The 22,134-nt window shown below is 36.2% G+C and overlaps 4 protein-coding genes and 2 long non-coding RNA genes across 11 annotated transcripts; 1 reads left to right on the top strand and 5 right to left on the bottom strand.

Annotated features, from left to right (window-relative positions):
* Positions 1-2,018: 2,018 nt before the first annotated feature.
* On the bottom strand, positions 2,019-2,756 carry LOC135803714 (copper homeostasis protein cutC homolog). The gene has a single exon (XM_065317390.1). It carries the CDS (start codon positions 2,754-2,756, stop codon positions 2,019-2,021), a length of 738 nt encoding a protein of 245 aa, XP_065173462.1.
* Positions 2,538-5,887, bottom strand: LOC135804003 (cilia- and flagella-associated protein 58-like). The gene is made up of 5 exons (XM_065317755.1): positions 5,150-5,887; positions 3,503-5,091; positions 3,282-3,450; positions 2,843-3,223; positions 2,538-2,771 (listed from the first exon to the last, which is right to left on the bottom strand). Exons 1-4 carry the CDS (start codon positions 5,801-5,803, stop codon positions 2,966-2,968), a joined length of 2,670 nt encoding a protein of 889 aa, XP_065173827.1. The 5' UTR covers positions 5,804-5,887; the 3' UTR covers positions 2,538-2,771; positions 2,843-2,965.
* A 19-nt stretch (positions 5,888-5,906) lies between these two features.
* On the bottom strand, positions 5,907-9,413 carry LOC135804002 (cilia- and flagella-associated protein 58-like). Its single transcript, XM_065317754.1, has 6 exons — positions 9,204-9,413; positions 8,784-9,148; positions 7,979-8,730; positions 6,554-7,565; positions 6,327-6,498; positions 5,907-6,258 (listed from the first exon to the last, which is right to left on the bottom strand). Exons 1-6 carry the CDS (start codon positions 9,321-9,323, stop codon positions 5,983-5,985), a joined length of 2,697 nt encoding a protein of 898 aa, XP_065173826.1. The 5' UTR covers positions 9,324-9,413; the 3' UTR covers positions 5,907-5,982.
* An 857-nt stretch (positions 9,414-10,270) lies between these two features.
* LOC135789661 (uncharacterized) lies at positions 10,271-15,188 on the top strand. The gene is made up of 3 exons (XR_010547633.1): positions 10,271-10,480; positions 10,572-10,611; positions 14,357-15,188. It is a non-coding gene; the product is annotated as an uncharacterized lncRNA (long non-coding RNA).
* Positions 15,189-16,703: 1,515 nt separating this feature from the next.
* On the bottom strand, positions 16,704-18,764 carry LOC135789620 (uncharacterized). 6 transcript variants are annotated; one of them, XR_010547615.1, is made up of 6 exons: positions 18,146-18,184; positions 17,981-18,032; positions 17,648-17,867; positions 17,488-17,539; positions 16,958-17,013; positions 16,704-16,849 (listed from the first exon to the last, which is right to left on the bottom strand). It is a non-coding gene; the product is annotated as an uncharacterized lncRNA (long non-coding RNA). The 6 variants fall into 6 exon arrangements; XR_010547617.1 differs by having other exon boundaries at positions 16,962-17,013; XR_010547614.1 differs by lacking the exon at positions 18,146-18,184 and adding an exon at positions 18,410-18,764 and having other exon boundaries at positions 16,704-17,013.
* A 535-nt stretch (positions 18,765-19,299) lies between these two features.
* On the bottom strand, positions 19,300-21,954 carry Lkb1 (Lkb1 kinase). Its single transcript, XM_065299539.1, has 5 exons — positions 21,252-21,954; positions 20,888-21,194; positions 20,510-20,832; positions 20,280-20,446; positions 19,300-20,075 (listed from the first exon to the last, which is right to left on the bottom strand). Exons 1-5 carry the CDS (start codon positions 21,650-21,652, stop codon positions 19,942-19,944), a joined length of 1,332 nt encoding a protein of 443 aa, XP_065155611.1. The 5' UTR covers positions 21,653-21,954; the 3' UTR covers positions 19,300-19,941.
* Between the last annotated feature and the right edge of the window lie 180 nt (positions 21,955-22,134).

Below are 22,134 nucleotides of genomic sequence, written 5' to 3'. Positions count from 1 at the left end.
GTTCAATGTTCGTGACTTCTTAAGTATTAATTTATTCGACGATGGCATCGATGGTATCAATGATTTAAGCCCGAATATTACTCTGACAATCGATAAATTAATCACAAATTTTGTTTTTAGGTGTTTTTAGAGGCAGAAAGAGTTAATATTTCAGCAGGTTCATGACCTCAGACTAATTTTGTAATATTTAACTGGTTTTTAATTATTTAACGTGGTTTGCGTTGGAATAATTGACATTGAAGACATGAATATTACATTATCGCATTATTAGCATAGATTACGATCGGTAATACTAATAAATGTCGATGGATTTTGTAATTAACTTCATGTTAAGAAGTCATTTAGGTTAAATTAGTATTTAAATTATATTAATGGTGAAATTAGTGTTTAATTGAGGTTAGAAAGGGTTGAAATCCTTTTGTGTGACTTTGGTTGCATACATACAACAATAAATTATACCAAAAGTTATAAAACGGGAAATTGTTTGTAAACTTACAGTTTAACAGTCATCGTACTCTTTAGATTCTTGATGTTTGACGTCACTAAACTTTTTTTTAAATGCCACTGATATTAAACATTAATTAGTAATTATAAGCAGAATGAATGTTATAACATAAGGATCAAAAATTATTATACGGAAGTGTTACGTTCGCGTTCAGCGCTAACAACATACTGTGCTAATTATACAAATTTTAAAAAATTGCTTAAAAAACTTACATATCAGACGGTTATATATAGTTTTTTTTTGCATGATTATCAAAATTGTGTTTTTATGAATAAATATTAGTTTTTAACGTAATTATTTCAAATATTTAGAGGTTACAAAACATTTCTTAACCGGCAAACGGAATTTAATCATTAAATAGTGTTTTTTGTCGCCGCCACTGGTCTGTGGAGTACCTAACCTCAATTCTAAGCCTCAAAAAAGCAGAATTTGTTTTAAAATATCTATTTTTTGCTAAAAATCGCCAAATGTATAAAAATACGATATTTTCAATGAAAATTTGCTTTAAATTAAATTATTTCAAATAATTAGAGGTTATGATACTTAAAAATTTATTTTTAGTCCCCGCCCCTGGTCTATACATCACTAAACCTCAAAATTTCTAAAAATTCAAACATTTCTACGCATATTCCACCTGTTTATGCTTTCATAATGTTAAACTGACGTACCCACACATAAATATTTAACACCCCGATGATTCACGCCTCGAAAAACAAAAAGTTATACAATTCTATTTCAGCACATCCCGTTATACCGTAGTTTATCGTACGTTAACACCGCCCGCCGGAAAAAGTTCGTTTCGTCAACGTTGTCGTGAATTACACCGATTACACTAATTTAACTCTTTGCTCTTTACCACAAAGAACTCAACTCTATGTTCTTGTGCAATTTACCATTGAAAACATTTGTCTTGCACTCAAATTTATCATTTATCAAATACACATTTATATAGACAATGAAAATGTGTAACAAAGAAATATTCACCGAAAGAAAGCAATAAATTCGTATTTTTCGTGAGCAATCAAAATAAAAACTCAAAACAATTGAATTGAGGTTTGAGGTTAATACGCAAAAGAAATTAAGGTTATGTTGAGTGAGTTTTTTGTTGCTTTAGTCATTCTGGTACATCTTACAATATTCAACAGTAACATTACGAAAATATCATATTTCATCAGTCCAAACAATCTTCCGCATCTTCTTCCTGCTCTTACGCATATAGAATTACAGCTAATACGGATACATAAAGATGGATTACATTTATAAGTAATTATTATCGTTATTTCACGTGTGTTGGATAATTATCTGAGTCAAAGTCACAACTAAAGGCAAAAACATGTAAAGCGCATCTAAAAAATATCAGTCTGAATCAGTACAAAAATATTTCGAACGTCACAACGCCAAAAACTTCATTTTCGCTCTCCAAATTAATAAATACTTACTGATACACGCAGTATATTGACTTTTAGTGCACATTTAACAATTAACATGCATATTTATTAATTATTTCTGGTTTTTATTCGGACCATAATATTTGTAGAATTTGCGCGACCAAATTTTGATCTGTTACATGAACAACACGATCATCGCCTTCTAATTTAACCTCAGAATCTTGTTCCTGTTGCAAACTTTTTACCTTTTTGAATGAACCGTGATATTCATTCGCGCCGGTGTTATCAATGATAAACTTAATATTCTCAGCGTTTATACCTGCGCCTGGCATGATGATGATTCTATTACCAACTTGTTCCATGAGTTTCTTGATCAGTTTCACGCCGAGCTGTGCGTTGGGTTGCTTACCACTGGTGAGGATTCGAGTGAATCCCAGATCGATAATCACTTCGATTTCGATCGTGGGTCTTCGACAAAAGTCGAACGCACGATGAAATGTCAACGGAAGCGGAAATGCCGCTTTGACAATCTCACGACTGTTTTTCATGTCAACGTCGCCATTGGGTAACAAAGCACCAAAAACAATACCATCAGCGCCATATTTACGCAGAATCTTTGTATCTTCTTTCATTATTTCAATCTCTTCAGGAGTATAGACAAAATTTCCAGGCCGACATCGTATGAGACAAAAGACAGGTATTTTCTTTGTGTTTGCATTTTGTACTTGGATTAATAATCCTGGTGATGGTGTAAGTCCACCATCAGCAAGAGAATTACAGAGTTCTAGTCGACTAGCGCCCCCTGTAATCGCGGCGAGTGCCGACTCGAAACTGTCCACACACACTTCCAACAACCTTGGCATAGCTACAATCGTAACCTACAAAATCGAGCAAACAAAATGTTTTAATCGTATTCAACTTTATTGATTTCGATTACGATTTGTATTACCTACACGATGCGTCACTCAATACTGGATTCAGACTATCAAACACACCAACTAATTCCGTCTACAATTGTTACACTTATAACAAACAACGGTGTTACTCTGCGCGGTAAAATGCAAGAGAAGATTCACTGTACTTTCGGTAGACTGGCGGCTGCGGCTGAAACTACAGCCATACGGAAACCTCCGCCTGTGTACTTAACAACAGCGGTAGAGGGCGGCACCGGTACAGGCAACGCACGCAACGCTTCCAAATCTTTCGATCGTTTTTTCTTTTCACTTAAAAGTTGTCGCTTGGCTTCGTGTAATTCTGTATTCACTTTCTTCAATCGTTGAGTAGACTCTTTATTCTCCAATTCAAGTATACACATCTCTGATTTAAGCGACTAAACAAAGAAAATCGTTTTAAATTGATTTCTACTTGAATTCAAATCATAAACTAACCTTCAAAAGGCTCTGACTATTCGTAAGTTCTTTTTTCAAAGTTTCAACTTGTCCTACATCAGGCCCAGGTTGTTTAGCTGCCATTTTACGTAGTGACATGTATAATTTCTGTGATTCTTTCAATTGCCGTTCTCTTTCAAGTAAAACACTATCTTGTTTTAATATTTTTCTGTAACATGTTCAAAATTTGAATATTTTCATCTAAAACCTACAAAACTTACTTTTGTAGCATGTAGATCTTTTGCATAAGAACAAGCACATCCGGATCACTCCCTTTTAACTTCCGCCATCTGTGAATATTCATCGGATTGCACATTTCATCCTCACACGCTTTGTTCTTAACACGTTCCCTCGTCAAATCTCGCTCCAAATGAATCAATTCTTGTTTCAAATCAGTCATAATATGAATAGTCTGAGTCATCATTGCTTTCTCCTGTCTCAGACGCTTAATCTCAATCTTCAACAATCTAATATCATCAATTCTTTGCTGATATTGTGCATCACCGAAATTCAAAGTGCATTGTAACAATTTAACCTTCTCCTGGAGGAGGAGAACTTCTTTATCACGTTGCATAAGCTGCGCATTGAATAAATCACGTTCATTCATCAGGGTCTGGATGACTTTCATTTGATTGCGTATATTGCGTTCATTAAGGGCGATACACGCATGCGCTTTACGCTCAGTAGCTTTCGCCTCATGCAATTCCACTCGGAGGTTTTTCTGTTCTTGTAAACTTTTACTAAGTTCAAGACGTAAATCATCTCTTTGCTGTATCAAATCTTTCACGTCTGCTTGTCCCTTGATTATAGCATGAGTCTTAGCTTTTATATCTTCTTTTAATTGGGTGTTTATTAGATTACTATTGTATATTTTTTCTTGGGTGAGTTTATTATTTGCTTCCATTTCACGTATACTTGAAACTAATCTATTCTGATCAGACTTGGTTGATTCAATGAGATTATTCGCCGTGCGTAGTTTATTTTCACTTTCCGTTAGAGATTTGTTTAATTCTTGAAGTTTTATTTTTTCTGTTTTATAAAGATCTTGTGCATCTTCAATAGCTGTATTCTTGATTGAAAGTTGTTCGTTTAATCTTTCTTGTTCTTGATTTAATCTCACGATTATTTTCGCTTGTTTTTTCTTCAAATTCTTACAATTAATAATCTCTTCTCTTAATGATTGGTGTTCTTGATCTTTAACCTTGATTTCTCTTAGATTTTCCGCTGTAACTTCTGCCATTCTTGCAACCCTTATATTCAGCTGTTCTTTATCTCTGGTGTGCTCTATAACTTGTCTCTTGGTATCGATTATTTGCTTTTTTAAATCAATAGATTCTTTTATTGTTCCATTAAATTGTGCTCGAAGTTTATCACGTTCAATCTGAATGTGTGTTTTTTCTTTGAGGAGTCTTGCTATTTTATTATTAGTCGCATCTTTTTCTTTTGCTATCAAAGAAGTATCTGTTTTTATTTGCTTTTGTTCATGTTCGTTACTCTGTAGTTTCTTCTGCGCAAGTTCAATAGTTTTTTTTAAACTGTCCGCGTTAAACACAAGAGCATCATACTCCTGTTTTAGTTTATAATAACGTGTATTACTTGCTTTCATTTCATTAGCGCAGATATGCGCTTTGTGTGTTTGATCTGCTAATTTAACTGAACATTCATCCAGTGCTACTTTTGTATCAGCTAATAATTTAGTCATAAGTGCAATCTCTTCATCTTTGGATGTGTTTGATTCTTCTAATCTATTGATTGATAATTCCATGTGAAGTTTTTTTTGTCTCAGTCTCTCGACTGCAGCTGAAGTAATCTAAAAATATTTTAAGGTTAGATATTTTTAGGTTAAGTTTTGTAGGTTATACACAAACCTCCATTTCTTCTCCAATAGCTACAACTTGTAAATCCGCCACAGAAGTACGTTGTTCCAATTCTTCTTGATACATCAAAGCATTGTTGAGTTTCTCAGTTAATTTAGCAACTTCAATCTTCAACGCGTCTTTCTCACGTGCAATTCCTGCACGTTGTTTGGCAACCTGTGGATTTTCATCGAAAAAACTCGGAGCGGCCATTTTATTCTGTAACTCAATCTCGTTCTCAAGCGCTTGTATCTGTTTCCTTAAATTATCAATAATCTCCTGCGCGTGTTGCTCACGTGAATGTGCATTGTCAATTAATTTCCGCGATTGTTCAATATCAGTCTCCAATCGTGTAATCGTCTTTGTGTCTGTTTTTATCATCTCACGATTGTTTTGTAATTGTTCATCAGTAACAGCTAGTTCTTCAGAGATGATTTTATTCTGTTCCGATAAATATATACCCTGTTCACGTATATTGTGAAGATAATCGAATAATTTATTAAATTCCTCGAGGTATTTTGCAGCAGCGTGGTTTTCCTCCATTTCGGCAACAGTTTTGAGATAATTCCTCTCCAGTATTGCGAATGCATCATCCGGGTTGTTCGGATCCAGAGTGTCTTCTTCCGGGGCTTCTTCCGGCATCAAATCGAATTCTTCTTGGTCCATGATGAAAAACTTTCCCCAAAAAAATTATGCCTATGTTAACTAATAAATGACAAAAGTGTCACTGATTCCCACCATTTTATACATAACTACGACAAGGGGAAAACACGTTTCCAAGACGATGTTTAATCAATAAAAGTCAAAAAGGGCTTTATTCATTCTCACAATACGTTGGAAATATTTTACTTCCGCTGTGGGACGACAGTTAATGAACCCACTGTTAAAGATGGCACTTCACTAACATTTTCATTATCAGTCCCCGGTGGCATCTCAACTTCCCCTTTCAATCGTTCAATCATCATTTTGCTCTCCATCAATGTTCTTCTTTCGTTTGCGTGTAAACGCTGCTCGTATTTCAACTGCTCCTTCACATCACGCAGTTGATTCATGGCTCGTGTTAGGTTTTTATTACATCGACGATTAGACACTTCCAACATGTTTAATTCGGATATTAAACACTCAAAAATAAATAAATTGATTAGTATAGAGTTTTAAGGTTATGTTCTAGTAATATTAGGTTATTTACCTTGTTTTGCACAGTTTTACCAAACAAAGCTTTCTGGGTTTTGTTTAGGGTTTCTTGCACATCCGCACCGGGTTGTTGTGATAATAAAATACGTAGATTCATGTATAAATTCTCAGTTTCCTTCAATTCTTTCTCGATGCTGATTTGTACCACTGCTTGTTTTAGTAAACGTCTGAAATTAATCACTTATAATTTTTTTGGTAAAAAAATTAAGGTAAATATAATACTTTTGTAATTGTGAAGTTTTCGCTAACAATTCCGACATTTCCGGGTCACTCCCACCCAATTTCCTCCATCTGTGAACGTTCATAGGATTGTGTAATTCGTCCTCCATCGCTTTACTCTTCATTCTTTCCCGGGCAAGTTCCCGCTCCAAATGGAAAACTTGCACTTTAAATTCGTTTGAATTCCCGATGGATCTCTTCAATAAAAAGCTTTCTTGTCTTAATCTTTTGATTTCCACTTTAAGTAACCTTATATCATCCAATCGGGATTCATACTGTGCTTCTCCTCCGTATAAAGTTGTGCGTATCAGTTTTATCTTTTCCATAACCAATGATATTTCATCGTTTCTTCTGACTAGTTGTGACCCCAGCACGTCTCTTTCACGCACCAAAGCTGTAATTGTTTTTGCCTGTTCTGCTGTTAATTTTTCACTGGCTTCTATGACTTTTTCCAAGCGTTTTTCCTCAGTGACCATTTCGTTGATTTGAGTCTTCAGCGTTCGTACCCAGTCGATGCTATTATTCAAATCAATTTTAACGTTTTCTTTCTCTTTTGTGATTTTTCTTTTAATTGTTTCTTCTTTGATTAATTCGCCTTCTTTGGTACCGACGCCTTCTTTCAATTGCTCGCTTTGTCTGTGATTTATTTTAAGTCGTTCTTTCATATCGTGATTGTCTGCATTGCATTGTTGCATTTGTTTTTGTAGAGCGTTTCTATCTGCACGAACAGCATCGAATAATTCTTGTTTAAATTTGTATCGTGCTTCATTTAGAACTAAGAGTTTTTTCAGGTCTTCAAGGTGTTTGTTTTGCATACTGATTTCTTCCTTGGTGTTTTCCATTTGCTTGGCTTTTTCTAGGGATTCTTCCATTAGGCGGTCGCGTTCTTTTTCAAGGTAGAGGATTTGTTTGGCTTGTTTGCGGGTTTCAATGACGTGATCGTCGATTTCACGATTGAGGCGCTTTTTTGTTTCGTCTTGGACTTTTAGTACTTTTTGATGATCTTTTGCAACAGCTACAGGGGAATATTTTAAATAATTTAAAAAATGTTAAATAAAAAGAGATCGTGTTGCCCTTAGTCTCTGTATTAACGTATAAAGTTATCCGTTTATGGCCGCCCTAATCTAACCTCAACTTAACGCTCTTCAACGTCTTCACTTTCCCCCACTCTACATCAGTCAAGCCTACCTAATTTGTTCGGAGTGTGTATTACATTTAAGGGGAATCAAATGTACCAAGGAAAGTGCCCATTATTAACCTCAGTCCACACGGGAATCGATCCCGGGACCTTGCAGTTCATAGACAAGCTCTCTACAACTCAGCCACGACTCACCCTTGCTTTGGTTCAAAACAAAATGCAGGACATTATGTTCAAAACCAACTTAAGTCATTTTTTACTCCAGAAACAAAAAATATCCAAAATCTTACCTTGTTGTCTTAGCAGATTCCTATTCAGAATATCCCGTTCCTTCAGGTGCTCCTCAATCAGCCCTTTATTATGCTGCGTCTCCAACTTCTGTATCTCACTATCCTTCTGCATGCTGTGCACAATCTCCTTCAACTTATTCTTATCTTCAATAATGTTCATCTTGTCCGCTTCGATTAACCTCGATTTATGCACCGCGTGTTCACGTTCCTGCGTAAGTTTACTCACTTCAATCTGCAGTTTAACCCGCTTATCGTCTTTAACGCGTATTTCTTTAATAGATTTCACATTCACACGCCGCAACTCTTCGGCTTGTTTACTGACAGTCACGTAATCTTTCTGCATCTTGACATAGCGTTTATTCCACATGTGTAACTCACGAAAACACTTCTGCGCTGCTTGCGTTTGCTCCTTCAACTGCGTATCATACCTCTGTATGAGTTTCTGATTAAGTAACATTTGATCACGCAATGTATCTACTTCAACACTTTTCTTCTCCACTTCTTCAGTGTAATCAATAATATCCGACTCTAACTTGTCCTTGTGTCGCTTGTATTTACTAACTTCAGCTTGTGTTTCTTCCAGTTGTGTGCTGATGTCGGTTATGCGCAGGTCAGTAAGCGACGTGCGTCGCTCCAACTCTTCTTGATAAGCCAATGCGTTGGTTAACTTCTCGCTTAACTTTGACACTTCGGAAATGAGTTTTGTTTTTTCACGTTCAAGAGTTTCGCGGTGTTTCGCCGCCTGTGGATTCCTAAATAAACAAAAATTAATATAACTGTTTAATATTTTAAAGATAAGTATTACTCTTCAAGTTCCGCTTGCGCCATTTTATTTTTCACATCGATATCAGCGTTTAAATTCGCGATAGATTTGCGTAAGTTATCAATAACTTCCTGGGCTGCTTGTTCACGTGCTTGTGCATTGTCTACTAATAGTTTTGAAGTTGATATTTCGGCTTTCAAGTCTTCAATTTGTGTTGCGTCTGCTTCAATCGCTTTGGAACTTTCATTGAGGCGTTCTTCATTGAAGGCGAGAGCGCCGACAAGTTCCTCGCGCAATTCTTCTAATTCTATTGTGCGCTCGCGAGTATGGCACATGTAATCGAAAAGATTTGAGTAGCATTGTAGGAATCTTGCTTGTAATGGATCTTCTTCAGCTTCTGCAACCATCTATAAAATACAATTTGAATTAATAATAAATGTGCGGTTTTTAAATTGGCCACACTTTTGTGAAACTCTGTTGTAATCGCGCGAATGCTTCATCATCATTAGCTGGAGGGATGTTTTCAAGCTCCTCTTCTTCTTCTTCGCTTGCTTCTTCATTGATTGTTAGTTCTTCTTCCATGATTGTATTTTGTAAAATTATTGTAGAATCGAGTAAATCATTTAATTAAAAATGTGTCAAATATTTCATCAAATTGATGACTGGATGTATGCAACCCAGAGATGTATTGACTTTTTTTGGATATTTAATAAATGTGTTGTGTTGTGTTGATAAATATTTTCACAGGTTAGATGGCGCTACGATGTACGGTTTTGCATTAAATATTGCTTGTCGGTGGTAGTGAGTGCACACCGTGTCCGTGTGGATCACGCGATTTCGCGTAAGAGATCAGTTTGTTTACCTGCAGCTATCGAAACTTTATTTCGTGGAATCAAAACACACCGTTGCTGTTTGATATTTTAGCCTCGTAAATATTCTTCAATTCTTTCATGAATATAACTAACAATTTTATATTAATTCTATTGGTTTATTATAAAAATCATCAAGAATGCAAAACATTTTTATTATCAGCAGATCACTTAAGCAGATATCACTTAATTATTTTATGTAAAATCTGGCACTCTGTCAGCATAAGAAATCAGAATTACGCAAATCGAATTTTAATTTTTCATTACTATTTAATAACTACTGTATCATTCATAGATGGCCCTAGCATGACTCAAAAATCATAAAATTGATTTGTATTGTTTATTTCTATATTTATCGGCAAGCGTGAGCATTCGACACGAGAATTGTGTTTGTTTTGAACACAATTCACACTTTCTTATCGCATTGCCGTGTGTCGTCGTTGCCAGCACCTCACGCCGCACGTTGCTGCATCTTAGTTTAGTTTTGATCCCAAGTAAAGTGCCAAATGCAATTCGTACACAAGGTCGTGTGCTACCAACGCGCTGCCGGGTTTGCGCATCTAACAAGGTCGCGTGATATCGACGCGCCGGCTTTGCGCACCTCTTGCTTCTTATCATAAACTGCCTCGTCGTTGCTTACGCAGTTTGCAGCCAGTTTCGTGCCGGTTTCTGCTTGATCCACACGTGTTTTGCGCGACTCGTATAGTTTATCCGGAGTTCTACTTTCCAATTCGTATTATATTTGATTATCAATCGATGATTTTATTTTTACTTGACTTTAGTAAATTTAGTACAGTTATTTATTATGTGCGCGTAAGTGTTCATGGCCATGTTGATTTATTCATTATTTGGATGACCCATCGTGCTGATGTAAGTAACTTTTAACTTAACAACATAGATTGTTTGTTTTTCTCCTCTGTGTGAATATAATATTACTTATGTTTTCTTTTTTTATTTACAGTATTTACCGAGGCTTGGAGTCTGATGTTCTGCATTAATTGGTAAGTTTATAATTCAATTATATATTTCGTTTCATTTTCTGTGTCGATCATTACTTTGCATTTACGTTTCTTTTGTCGTGGTCAACCGCGTTGTGTAAAGCCTTCTACTAAAGCGTTAGCATGAAATAATTAATTTTTTTTGTTATTGGGAGTCTTACAAACTTGGACGCGGGGTCCAAATATGCATAATTAAATTTTCTACCCGGTTGTATTTCATTATTGTGTTGTGGCCTAGTCGATGTTGCGACTTCGGTTACACACGGTGGATTTATTATTTCCATTCGCTCCTATTTAATATGTTTATCTCTAATACGTCATGTACAAGAGTCCAAGTAATGACGTACGATTGAAGCCTTAGTACAACCGATTAGCAGAGGCAAATGTGATAAAGGAAGAATACATCATTTGGAAACTTAACATGCCGTACGCAAATATAATACACAAATATTTAATCGCTAATTAATATAAAATTTAATTACTACTTTGCTATCTATGATATCTATTGGTGGGACAACGGTCATAACAATTGCAAGAAAAGCGCTGATACGATACAATTTATGATTTAATATTGGAAACAAACTTGTAAAACGCAGCGTAAGAAATCAGAATTACACAAATCGAATTTTAATTTTTCATTACTTTTTACCGCTAACCTCGTACGGTGTTCTGAACACGAGTCACTTTTACCGCTAGCCTCGTACGGTGCCCTGAATGGGAGTCACTTCCACCGCTACCCTTTTTAAATTATTTTTTTCGTTTATTAGATTTTTAATTTAACTCGTCTATCTTGTAGACAATTAAGAATATTCAATCCGTACTTATCTATTGCGTTTAGTTTCTGCAAAATTGCGATGCCATCTCCTCGTACCGAATGCTGTATATTCGTATATTCTGTGCGCTGTAGTACTCGTTGCGCTAGGAATTGTAATTTTTGAGTACAACAGTGGCGTTTTTGACCTTTTACTGTTGGAAATATAATTAAATTATTTTTTATCTGATAGAGAATTTTACAATCTTTCATAATCAGCAATTCGTTGGTTGCTAGCGCTTTTAGTTTAAGAGATATGAATTTTTGAAAATCGTCGAAAAAGTATGAAGCACCCCCTTGGCAATTTTTTCTTAAGACTTAAAATTTTATCTCTCTGATTTCGGTTTTAACTATCATATCTGATAGAGATTGATCCGTAGATTAAAACCCGCGATCAGATCTTAATTATCTCTTTTAGTTTACGAGATATTCGCAATTGAATAAAATGGACAAAAATTGCAAAATGTCACTTTTAGCACTTTTAGTCGCATTTTTCGACCTTTTACTGTAGGAAATATAATTATTTTATATTCTTATCTGATAGAGAATCTTCCAATCTTACATAATCAACAATTCGTTGGTAGCTATCTCTTTTAGTTTAAGAGATATGATTTTTGAAAATCGCCGAAAAAGTATCAAGCACCCCCTTGGCAATTTTTCTTAAGACTTAAAATTTTATCTCTCAGATTTCGGTTTTAACTATCATATCTGATAGAGATTGATCCGTAGATTAAAACCCTGCGATCAGATCTTAATTATCTCTTTTAGTTTACGAGATATTCGCAATTGAATAAAATGGACAAAAATTGCAAAATGTCACTTTTAGCACTTTTAGTCGCATTTTTCGACCTTTTACTGTAGGAAATATAATTATTTCATATTCTTATCTGATAGAGAATCTTCCAATCTTACATAATCAACAATTCGTTGGTAGCTATCTCTTTTAGTTTAAGAGATATGATTTTTGAAAATCGCCGAAAAAAGTATCAAGCACCCCCTTGGCAATTTTTTCTTAAGAATGAAAATTTTATCTCTCAGATTTGCGTTTTAACTATCCTATCTTATAGAAAATAGTCCGTAGATTAAGATGCTGCGATCAGATCTTAATTATCTCTTTTAGTTTATGAGATATTCGCGATTGAAGAAAATCGTCAAAAATTGCAAAATGTCAGTTTTCAGCACTTTTAGTGGCGTTTTTGACCTTTTACTGTAGGAAATATAATTAATTTATATTTTTATCTGATAGAGAATCTTCCAATCTGTGTGACGTTGTCGGTCGCTAGATCAATTGGATTGATTGCCATGTTGTTCCCCGTTCTTAGCAGGTCCCTTCGTGCTTGAGTAAGTAATTTTTATCTCACCATTTCGATACTCCGCACAGAATGTTTGTATTTCTCCGATGTGTGAATATAATATTATTATGGTGTACCATAGAATATTAATTAACAAAATATTGCGATTTGATAGGCATTATTAAATTGCTTATGACTGGCATTTTCATAAAATTACAAAGTTGTTGCATATTTGATAAAATGTGTTTTAAATTTAAACCTGCCATTACTAGATAGTCGGTTAGATGGCACTACGATGAACGTTGTCGCGTTAAATATTGCTTGTCGGTGGTAGTGTGCACTCTTTCGTGTCCGTGTGCGATCACGCGATTTCGCGTAAGAGATAAGTTTGTTTACCTGCAGGTATCGAATCTTTATTTCGTGGGATCAAAACACACCGTTGCTGTTTGATTTTTTAGCCTCGTAAATATTCTTCAATTCTTTCATGAATATAACTAACAATTTTATATTAATTTTAATAGTTTATTATAAAAATCATCAAGAATGCAAAACATTTTTATTATCAACAGATCACTTAAGCAGATATCACTTAATTATTTTATGTAAAATCTGGCACTCTGTCAGCATAAGAAATCAGAATTACGCAAATCGAATTTTAATTTTTCATTACTATTTAATAACTACTGTATCATTCATAGATGGCCCTAGCATGACTCAAAAATCATAAAATTGATTTGTATTGTTTATTTCTATATTTATCGGCAAGCGTTCTCTGCTGTTTGAATATAATATTACATGAATATAATGTTATAGTGATAGTTGTGTGTATACGCATATACGCAATAGTACTCGTAGCGCTAGGAATTGTACTTTGTTAATATTATAACACGCGTACGCGGTCTTAAACTAGGTTCGGATTAATTCTCCTTTAAGCAGAATTTAATTCTTAATCTTCCTGTATTGGAATTTATTGCGAGAAAATTCCGTAACGCAAGTTATAGTGATAGTTGTGTGTATACGCATATACGCAATAGTACCCGTAGTTTCATTAGTATAACGCGCGAACCGAATGCTAAAATTAACAACTGATGTAATGAATTATTATATTTTATTTTATTTTAGTGCACTTCAGAAATGTGCTATTTCAATTCTACACGCATATCGGGGTTTGTGTATAAACAAGTTTTTATCTCGCTATAAACGTGCGCAATGCTGCCTCTCATGCTACGTACGTTCGACCGCTTCAGTCGGTTCTTACCTGCACGCGGCTCGGCATCATTCTTTCATTCATTCCGATTACATTACATTTTATTATTGATTAAAAATGAGTATTTCTAACGGCACTTAATAACAACAGACCTGTAGATTGTTCTGCTAAGGATGATTTACGCGTAAACTGATTATAAAACTGGTGTTTCCATGTGCGTGGCGGCTATTGGATTATTTCGATGTTGAGAATTGGAATTAGAAATATGTATCCTATTCGTAATTTTAAGTAAGTGAAATTAACGACTGTCCTTGGCAGTATATTCCGGGAAAATTGTGTGTTAAAATAGTACAGGTTCATTATCCCTCAAAACAAATTTAAATAAGTGTGCATCATAGTGCGAGTTCTCACACACGTGTTGTTTTTTTTTTGTTTCAGTACTTTCTATGATTACTTGATGCACTGGTAAGTTTGTAAACGTTATTACATTATACTTTCATATTTATCTAAAATTGCATGTAACGTGAATACCGTAACAACACAAAATTGATGCGTGCCGTCGGATGCGACTTGGATCTACCCGCAGAGTATGGTCATGTCAATCATCGGTTTAATAACGTGAAATTTTCCTTGCTCGCATTTTTATTTTTATTTCCTAAATCTGCGGCTCTTTAACGTATTTTCGTAATTTTGCAATTAATTATTGAGAGTAAAATATTTGTAAAATGTTTGTAAAATGTAGCAATTTTCTTCTTGTATCACCCTATGTTCTACTTTACCATGCGTTCTAGTGTAAAACTGACTAAATTTGTCGTTTCTGGGTCGTTTTCTACTTAAACTTTGTATTTTATTTTTAAATTTAGGAATTTCCTGTTTGTATCACCCTGTATGTTTGTTTTTCTTGATTTTCTTTTTTGTACTATTGATTTTCTTCTTGTGATGTAGTAATTTCCTTTTTGTAGCACCCTGTATATTTGTTTTTCTTGTTGTTCGTGAAAATTTAGCTTTAGTTGTTGTTTTAGGTTTTTCTTCTTTGCACTTTGAATTTTCTATTTGTAACACCTTGTATATTTTTTCCCATTTTCACTCACGTAGAAAATGGTCTATTTCCTAATTTCTTCATCCCGGTAGTACTTTGCGAAGTGTAACTTGCTTGCATGTGCGCGGCTATGCAGGTCGTAAGTCCTGTTTCAATATGGCGACATGTATTCTGTTGACTTGTAAAATATAAACTTGTATTCTATTGTTAATAAAGAAATAGTAAAATATATTGACTTCTTTGATTTGTGTACCTCTTCTATCATTTCAGGAACAGGTCTCTAAGAGAGTTCCCTCTCTCAGGGGATGATCCCCACTATAAAAATTGTTAAGGTATCCTGTGTGATTTATGTGCTCCTTCTTTCATTTCAGCAACAGGTCAGAACTGGTAAGAATATTTTTAAGTGTCACCTCTCTTGAGGCGACTTAAAACTTAGAAATATTTTTACAAGACCTTATAAGGATTGTCCTTATAAGGAGTTCCCTCTCTCTGGGGGTGATCCCCCACCATAAAAATTGTTGATATGCCTGATAATTTCGGGGATGAAGCGCAGAGACATCGTAGCTGTAGGTTGGGCCGGGAGCAATGGACGCATCGAAGCAGTGGGCGATCGACCAGAGCGCCGGAGGCGCTCTGGGAGATCGACCGTAGACTGTCTTATAACGACACGTGCCAAAAAATTTAAAAATCTCATCCACTCCTGTTCTCTTTCTTCTATCTTCTCTCTTCCTTCTCTTCTCTACTACTCCTTCTTCTTCTTCTTCTATTTCTCTGTTCTCCGTTTCTCTACCTACTTCCTTGCTTCTCATATTGCCTTCACTTGTATTTCAATTTCTCTTATATTTCGTTGCAATTTATATATGCAACCCAAATTTCACCTGTTATTTTTATATTTGAGAAAAATGCCTCCCATACCTGAGACTCGATCCGTGTCTACTAGCATGCTAGCAGGTGCACGTACCCACTCGACCACCGAGTGTTTTTGTTATTAATATTTGATTCTTCTATTTATGTTTCTACTTCATTCAACTTTTTAAAAACAACAACACAACTCAGCTATGTTGCACTTAAGATGTCAATACTGAAAACGACAAAGAGGATACCATAAAGAAATATGAATAAGATTTTACAATGTGTTTTATTGAGAACAATAATAATAGATACATTTTTTTAATTAAAAAAAAATCAACAGTTAGCAAATTTGGGAGTAGTAAAAACTTGCCTTCAAATACGCACATCTCCAACATTTCAGTTAAAGATATTGCTAACTCAATCCGTGCACTCACATTTGCAGGAATTAATTATAAATTCAAGTTTTTCTTATGTGCGAAACGATAACTGATTGTCAACGGTCACGCGCGCACTGAACATAAAATTAAATTGATAAACACAGCGCGTGCAACACATAAATTTAATACATGAATAATGGTTTAGCCACGCGGACATACTTATCCGACGGTCACTACGCACGTCCTACAAACAACCACCACACTGGTCTGTTATTACTAAAGTTTAATTACAGAATTCTAGATTAATTACAGAATTAAGATCTTTAGTAACGCTAACAAATGTCACGAAGTTTGATTAAGAACAAAACACGTGCACACCACACCACGGCGCACGACCAACTAAACCGGGCTAAACAAGAACGAGAATTGATAACCGACCCACAGTTAGAGGGGAAACTATCTATGTTGGAAGTTGAAAACAACAACGTAATAACAGAAAGTATGTGATTTGAAGCAATTAAATTACCGTACTTTTGTTTTAATTTTGTAGGTTTCTCAAAGGTTAAACCCACATGTTATATACGTAAATGAAAGAGAATTTTAGTACCTACAATTTGATGAAAAAAACGTTGTCCTACGGTGCCTGGTTCGGCCGCTAGACACCTAAAACAGCAAAAATTAGACAACAAAAACACAAAAAGGGCATTTTCGTAGGTTTCCCAAGGGATAAACCCACATGTTATATACGTAAATGATAGAGAATTTTAGTACCTACAATTTGGTGAAAAAAACGTTATCCTACGACATCAGGTTCGGCCGCTAGACACCTAAAACACCAAAAATTAGACAACCAAAAACAGAAAAAGGACATTTTCGTAAGTTTCCCAAGGGATAAACCCACATGTTATATACGTAAATGATAGAGAATTTTAGTACCTACAATTTGGTGAAAAAAGCGTTGTCCTACGACTTCAGGTTCGGCCGCTAGACACCTAAAACAGCAAAAATTAGACAACAAAAACACAAAAGGGCATTTTCGTAGGTTTCCCAAGGGATAAACCCACATGTTATATACGTAAATGATAGAGAATTTTAGTACCTATAATTTGGTTTCCCAAGGGATAAACCCACATGTTAAAAAAAGAGTTGTCCTACGAAATAAACGTTGTCAGGTTCGGCCGCTAGACACCTAAAACAGCAAAAATTAGACAACAAAAACACAAAAAGGGCATTTTCGTAGGTTTCCCAAGGGATAAACCCACATGTTATATACGTAAATGATAGAGAATTTTAGTACCTACAATTTGGTGAAAAAAACGTTGTCCTACGTCATCAGGTTCGGCCGCTAGACACCTAAAACAGCAAAAATTAGAAAACAAAAACACAAAAAGGGCATTTTCGTAGGTTTCCCAAGGGATAAACCCACATGTTATATACGTAAATGATAGAGAATTTTAGTACCTACAATTTGGTGAAAAAACGTTGTCCTACGTCATCAGGTTCGGCCGCTAGACTCCCAAAACAGCAAAAATTAGACAACCAAAAACACAAAAAGGGCATTTTCGTAGGTTTCCCAAGGGATAAACCCACATGTTATATACGTAAATGATAGAGAATTTTAGTACCTATAATTTGGTTAAAAAAGCGTTGTCCTACGACATCAGGTTCGGCCGCTAAACACCTAAAACAGCAAAAATTAGACAACGAAAAACACAAAAAGGGCATTTTCGTAGGTTTCCCATGGGATAAACCCACATGTTATATACGTAAATGATAGAGAATTTTAGTACCTACAATTTGGTTAAAAAAGCGTTGTCCTACGACTTCAGGTTCGGCCGCTAAACACCTAAAACAGCAAAAATTAGACAACGAAAAACACAAAAAGGGCATTTTCGTAGGTTTCCCATGGGATAAACCCACATGTTATATACGTAAATGATAGAGAATTTTAGTACCTACAATTTGGTTAAAAAAGCGTTGTCCTACGACAACAGGTTCCCGCTAAACACGGGGCACACATTGATAAACGCGTAGAGACAAAAACGATAACAATTGATAGAGAATTTTATTTGTTAAAAAGCGTGTACTGGCGAATATTCATAATGTTGAAATATTCTCGAACGAGGGGAATATAAAACGACCAAATACGCCGTATTCAATACCCAGATCAAAGTTAATTAGAAATGAAAAATCAAAAGAGAATATTAATTCAATTGCACCTACCAGTGAAATGATGGCGAATATTAATTGATACGGTTTTGCACGGGGTTTGCAGCCTGCACATGCCGTCGATGTTGGATTGTAACGATTGATCGAATTCCGTTTCCAAGACGTGGCGAATTATAAGTTTTCACAAACACAAATCTCGATAAGCGCGAAGTCAAAATAATTCTAGTAAAACACAGATGATAAAAAGAAACGATGCGAAGCGCCTCGAGCAACGCGTGCGGGCAAACTAGCGGCGCTAGCGGCTAAGCCACCTCAACTCAAGTCGCGTGCGCCGAAGGTGCTTGCAGCGCGCACAAGTTGTGCGCAACATACGCGCGCGTTTCTGTTCTCAAGGTCAACGATCACGCAGTACACTAGGCGTGTACATTAAGATATGCAACTTTAAGTTCTTTATACATAATAGCAATAAGTATAAATAAAACTATAAATTTAAACCTTAAAAATAAATTAATTTCTATTTATTATTCAATTAGGAAATCATGTGAGAGCTGAATTTCCTTGTCTTACCTGTTTTCCACAGGTACTAATAGCTCGCACCCTCGCGCACAACGCAGTATGTAACCCTTGTGGGCCCAGCTTACCCCACTACTTCTTGCGGGTCTTTTGCAGGTATAGCCGAGTCCTATGGTTTCTTCTCTTTCTTTTTCTACATGGGTTATCCCCCACTACTACAAGCAGTCACACGCGACCAATCGAATATCCCAGGCATACCCCCACCACTTTTTGCTGGTCCTACGCAGTTTTAAAAGGCGCGCACAGTGCGCTTCGTGCTCATTCGTGCCTGAGTTGTCCAGCAGTCCAGTCGCAGCTCCCTAAGGTCTCTACGCTTATTCTCTATTTTAACTCACAAGGAATATTTATTATAAATATCGCAAAGAAACGAATTATTCAACAATTTGTTTATTTCTTATATCTTTTCACGATTTTCTTTTCTTATGGCACTCTCGTCTTTGAAGTTAAGTCTTTTAATATCTTTCCGCACGCAATTCTCATTTCACATTCACACATCAATAACATTAAATTCAGACTCAGTCCGCAATCATCTCGCGTGCGCCGCCATTCGCACCATATCAACAACGGTGTAATAAAACTTAAAGAGTGAACAACAACAATAATATACATACATATACAATAATATTGATAGAATTAACCGTAATAATTGATTTCTCCAATTCGCGCGAGTGTGAGATTGCTCGTAAATATCGATCGAAAATGTAGCGCAAGCTTAAACGTTACGAAATAAGTATTGGACCATGGTTGCAGTGCTTGAAACAATCGAAACACGCTCCGCATACTCTTGTGCGCTTATATGTACATACGTCTATATGAAAAACTAATTTGTACGGAGTTCGGTATTGGTGTTCCAATCGCTATACATAATATGATGGCAAACACGTTCAAAATTATTGCGCAATAGAAAAATACGTCTCATTTCGTCCGAGAAACAGTACCATCAACTCTTACTTAAGTGTCTCTATAGTTGTATTTCTAGTTTCGTATCATTAAAATATATCACAAGCGAATAGTCACGACTGCTTGCAGCCGGGCAGTCGTTTCACCGTAATACATGAAATCGGCTTCTTCCATCGGCGCTTCGATGACGACGAGCACGTCGACGTCGTGCCGTTCTTGTTTGTATCCTCTAGTCTTTGTCTTTCCTCTGAAACATCAAATTTTTATTTGAAAAATACATCCAGAGGAGAAATTTAGACAAAAAATCAATAATTTTGATTTTTAAACAGTAAAAACCGTAAATTAATTTTTTTTAAATCAAAATGCAATAGTTTTAAAGGTTTAGAATTGTTTTAACGGCAGAATATTTAATTTTATGCACAAAAACATTTTAAAAAATATTTTTTTTTACCATTTAATTCCCTCTCAGTGTAATATACGTCGTCGTTATTGTCGGCTTCCTCATAATAATGATCATTGAGGTAGGGCAGCACAGTCATGTTGTGCAGCTCATCACCACCTTTGAGCGCTGGAATCGGTACTTCAATCGATTTCCGCGCTGGTTTCCGATAAAACCAACTAAAAATCACCCAAAAAATAAAAACATCCTTAATTTCCCAATAAAATCAATAAAACACATACGAATGTTGGCGAATTTGTTGTAAACTAAGTCGTTCATTGGGATCCTTCCTTAACAACCCCAAAAGTAAATCCCTCAGAGGATCAATAATATCACCAGGTATCGTAAATTCACCTCTACCGATATTCTCAAACAGTCTATAAATATTATCGCCCTCAAAGGGATAGATACCAGTGGTAATGTTGTACAAAGTAACCCCGACGCTCCAAATATCCACTTTGAACCCCAGAAAAGATTCCAACCCATTGGCGATTTCGGGCGGTTGAAACGCCGGCGAGCCTTGACCATTGTGACACGTATCGTCCGGCGCAAACAAATCAATTGTCTAAAATGTAAGTTTTTAGATACTTAGCAATGCGGTGCTAATGACGCGATCGCACCTCGGCAACACCCAGGTCGCTAATTTTCAAGTCGCCCTCCAGCGTCAGCAACAGATTACCCGGTTTGAGATCTTTGTGAATGATACGCATGCTGTGCAAATACTCCAGCCCGTCGATCAGTTGCGTGAAGTAATCGTGCGCCTGAAAAAGCGGAAACTTTTTGTTCGGCGTTGAGTCCAGCATGCCCTGCAGCGACCCAACGCAGAACTCCATCACCAGGTACATTTTCTGCTTCTCATCATTAACAAGCACATCAACTAATCGAATCACATTCTTGTGTTTCAATTGTCGCAGCAGTTTGATTTCACTGGAAGATAATAGATTGTATTAGTTTTATTTGTTGGGTGCTGAAAGTGAAGGCAACCTTTGTACATTTTGTTCACCATTCGGTATCCGGCGTAGCTTGCGTTGTTTGAGGATCTTCACAGCGCGCCGGCAGAGTGTGTCTGTGTCCATGAGTTCTTTCACCTTTCCATAGGAACCTTCTCCGAGGAGATCACCCATGACATATCTACCAATCATCTTCAGCCGACGCGGTTTGACTGCATAGATGATTTGGTCACTGCCTACCCGATGGAAGAAGCTGTTGATGTTGAGGTTGTCCAGGTCATCGTCGATGGGATCATGCCATTCGTCTAGTGTGGCGGTGGTTGGTGCGCGCTCCTCGTCGCCATCCTCGGAGTTGACGCTGAAGATGCGCGTGTTCATCTCGAGTTCGCTGTTACACATTGTGGGGCTGGTGCGGCTGCTGGTGTCCTCGTCCATGGTTACGTGCACGCGCGTTTGTTTGTCCGCCGCACACGCACGGATGCCGTCTGCTAGCCGCCGAACGACATGTGCGAGGCAAGCTGCCGCGGCCACCGTGCGCTAGCTGGGGGGTAATATGACTCGCGCGTAGATCATTTACGACACTTTGGACATAGTTGTGCTCACGCAATGCGCGACCAGAGTTTGGAATTTTTAATTTGCCGAAAACTGTATTCAAGAGACAACTAGCAGACTCGCTGACACTTTGCAAGCTGGTGCATGCAGCACCTATCGGCGGAAATTGAAACTAAATCAAACAAAGTTTAAATTATTAAAATCTTTAACAAAACATAAATTTAATAGAATATTTAATCAAAATACTCTTTATTAATTAAAACTCAATCGTTTTAGTTAATATTTATAAGGTTTTATTGTTTAAAACTTGATTTTATTATAAAAAAACAATAAAATCAGCTGGTTTTCTAGGGAATTTTGTTTTC

Source organism: Atheta coriaria, unplaced genomic scaffold (assembly GCF_025399875.1).
Source record: "Atheta coriaria isolate IRGN ID8LTWV9N9 unplaced genomic scaffold, Caltech_Dcor_3.1 hic_scaffold_3_pilon, whole genome shotgun sequence".
NCBI lineage: Eukaryota > Metazoa > Arthropoda > Insecta > Coleoptera > Staphylinidae > Dalotia > Dalotia coriaria.
The sequence above is the reverse complement of the archived record's forward strand: the minus strand, read 5'-3'. Positions and strand labels throughout refer to the sequence as shown.

What these genes read in the sequence shown, in the direction of transcription:
- LOC135803714 (XM_065317390.1), bottom strand. Translation starts at nt 2,756, where the DNA reads ATGCCAAGGTTGTTGGAAGTGTGTGTGGACAGTTTCGAGTCGGCACTC.
- LOC135804003 (XM_065317755.1), bottom strand. Translation starts at nt 5,803, where the DNA reads ATGGACCAAGAAGAATTCGATTTGATGCCGGAAGAAGCCCCGGAAGAA. An exon ending in AAGATCTACATGCTACAAAA is followed by an intron (nt 3,451 to 3,502) that starts GTAAGTTTTGTA and finishes AACATGTTACAG; the next exon opens with AAAAATATTAAAACAAGATA. An exon ending in ATAGTCAGAGCCTTTTGAAG is followed by an intron (nt 3,224 to 3,281) that starts GTTAGTTTATGA and finishes TTCTTTGTTTAG; the next exon opens with TCGCTTAAATCAGAGATGTG.
- LOC135804002 (XM_065317754.1), bottom strand. Translation starts at nt 9,323, where the DNA reads ATGGAAGAAGAACTAACAATCAATGAAGAAGCAAGCGAAGAAGAAGAA. An exon ending in GCGCAAGCGGAACTTGAAGA is followed by an intron (nt 8,731 to 8,783) that starts GTAATACTTATC and finishes TTGTTTATTTAG; the next exon opens with GAATCCACAGGCGGCGAAAC. An exon ending in GAATCTGCTAAGACAACAAG is followed by an intron (nt 7,566 to 7,978) that starts GTAAGATTTTGG and finishes ATTCCCCTGTAG; the next exon opens with CTGTTGCAAAAGATCATCAA.
- Lkb1 (XM_065299539.1), bottom strand. Translation starts at nt 21,652, where the DNA reads ATGGACGAGGACACCAGCAGCCGCACCAGCCCCACAATGTGTAACAGC. An exon ending in GGTGAACAAAATGTACAAAG is followed by an intron (nt 21,195 to 21,251) that starts GTTGCCTTCACT and finishes ATTATCTTCCAG; the next exon opens with TGAAATCAAACTGCTGCGAC. An exon ending in CACTGAGAGGGAATTAAATG is followed by an intron (nt 20,076 to 20,279) that starts GTAAAAAAAAAT and finishes TTGATGTTTCAG; the next exon opens with AGGAAAGACAAAGACTAGAG.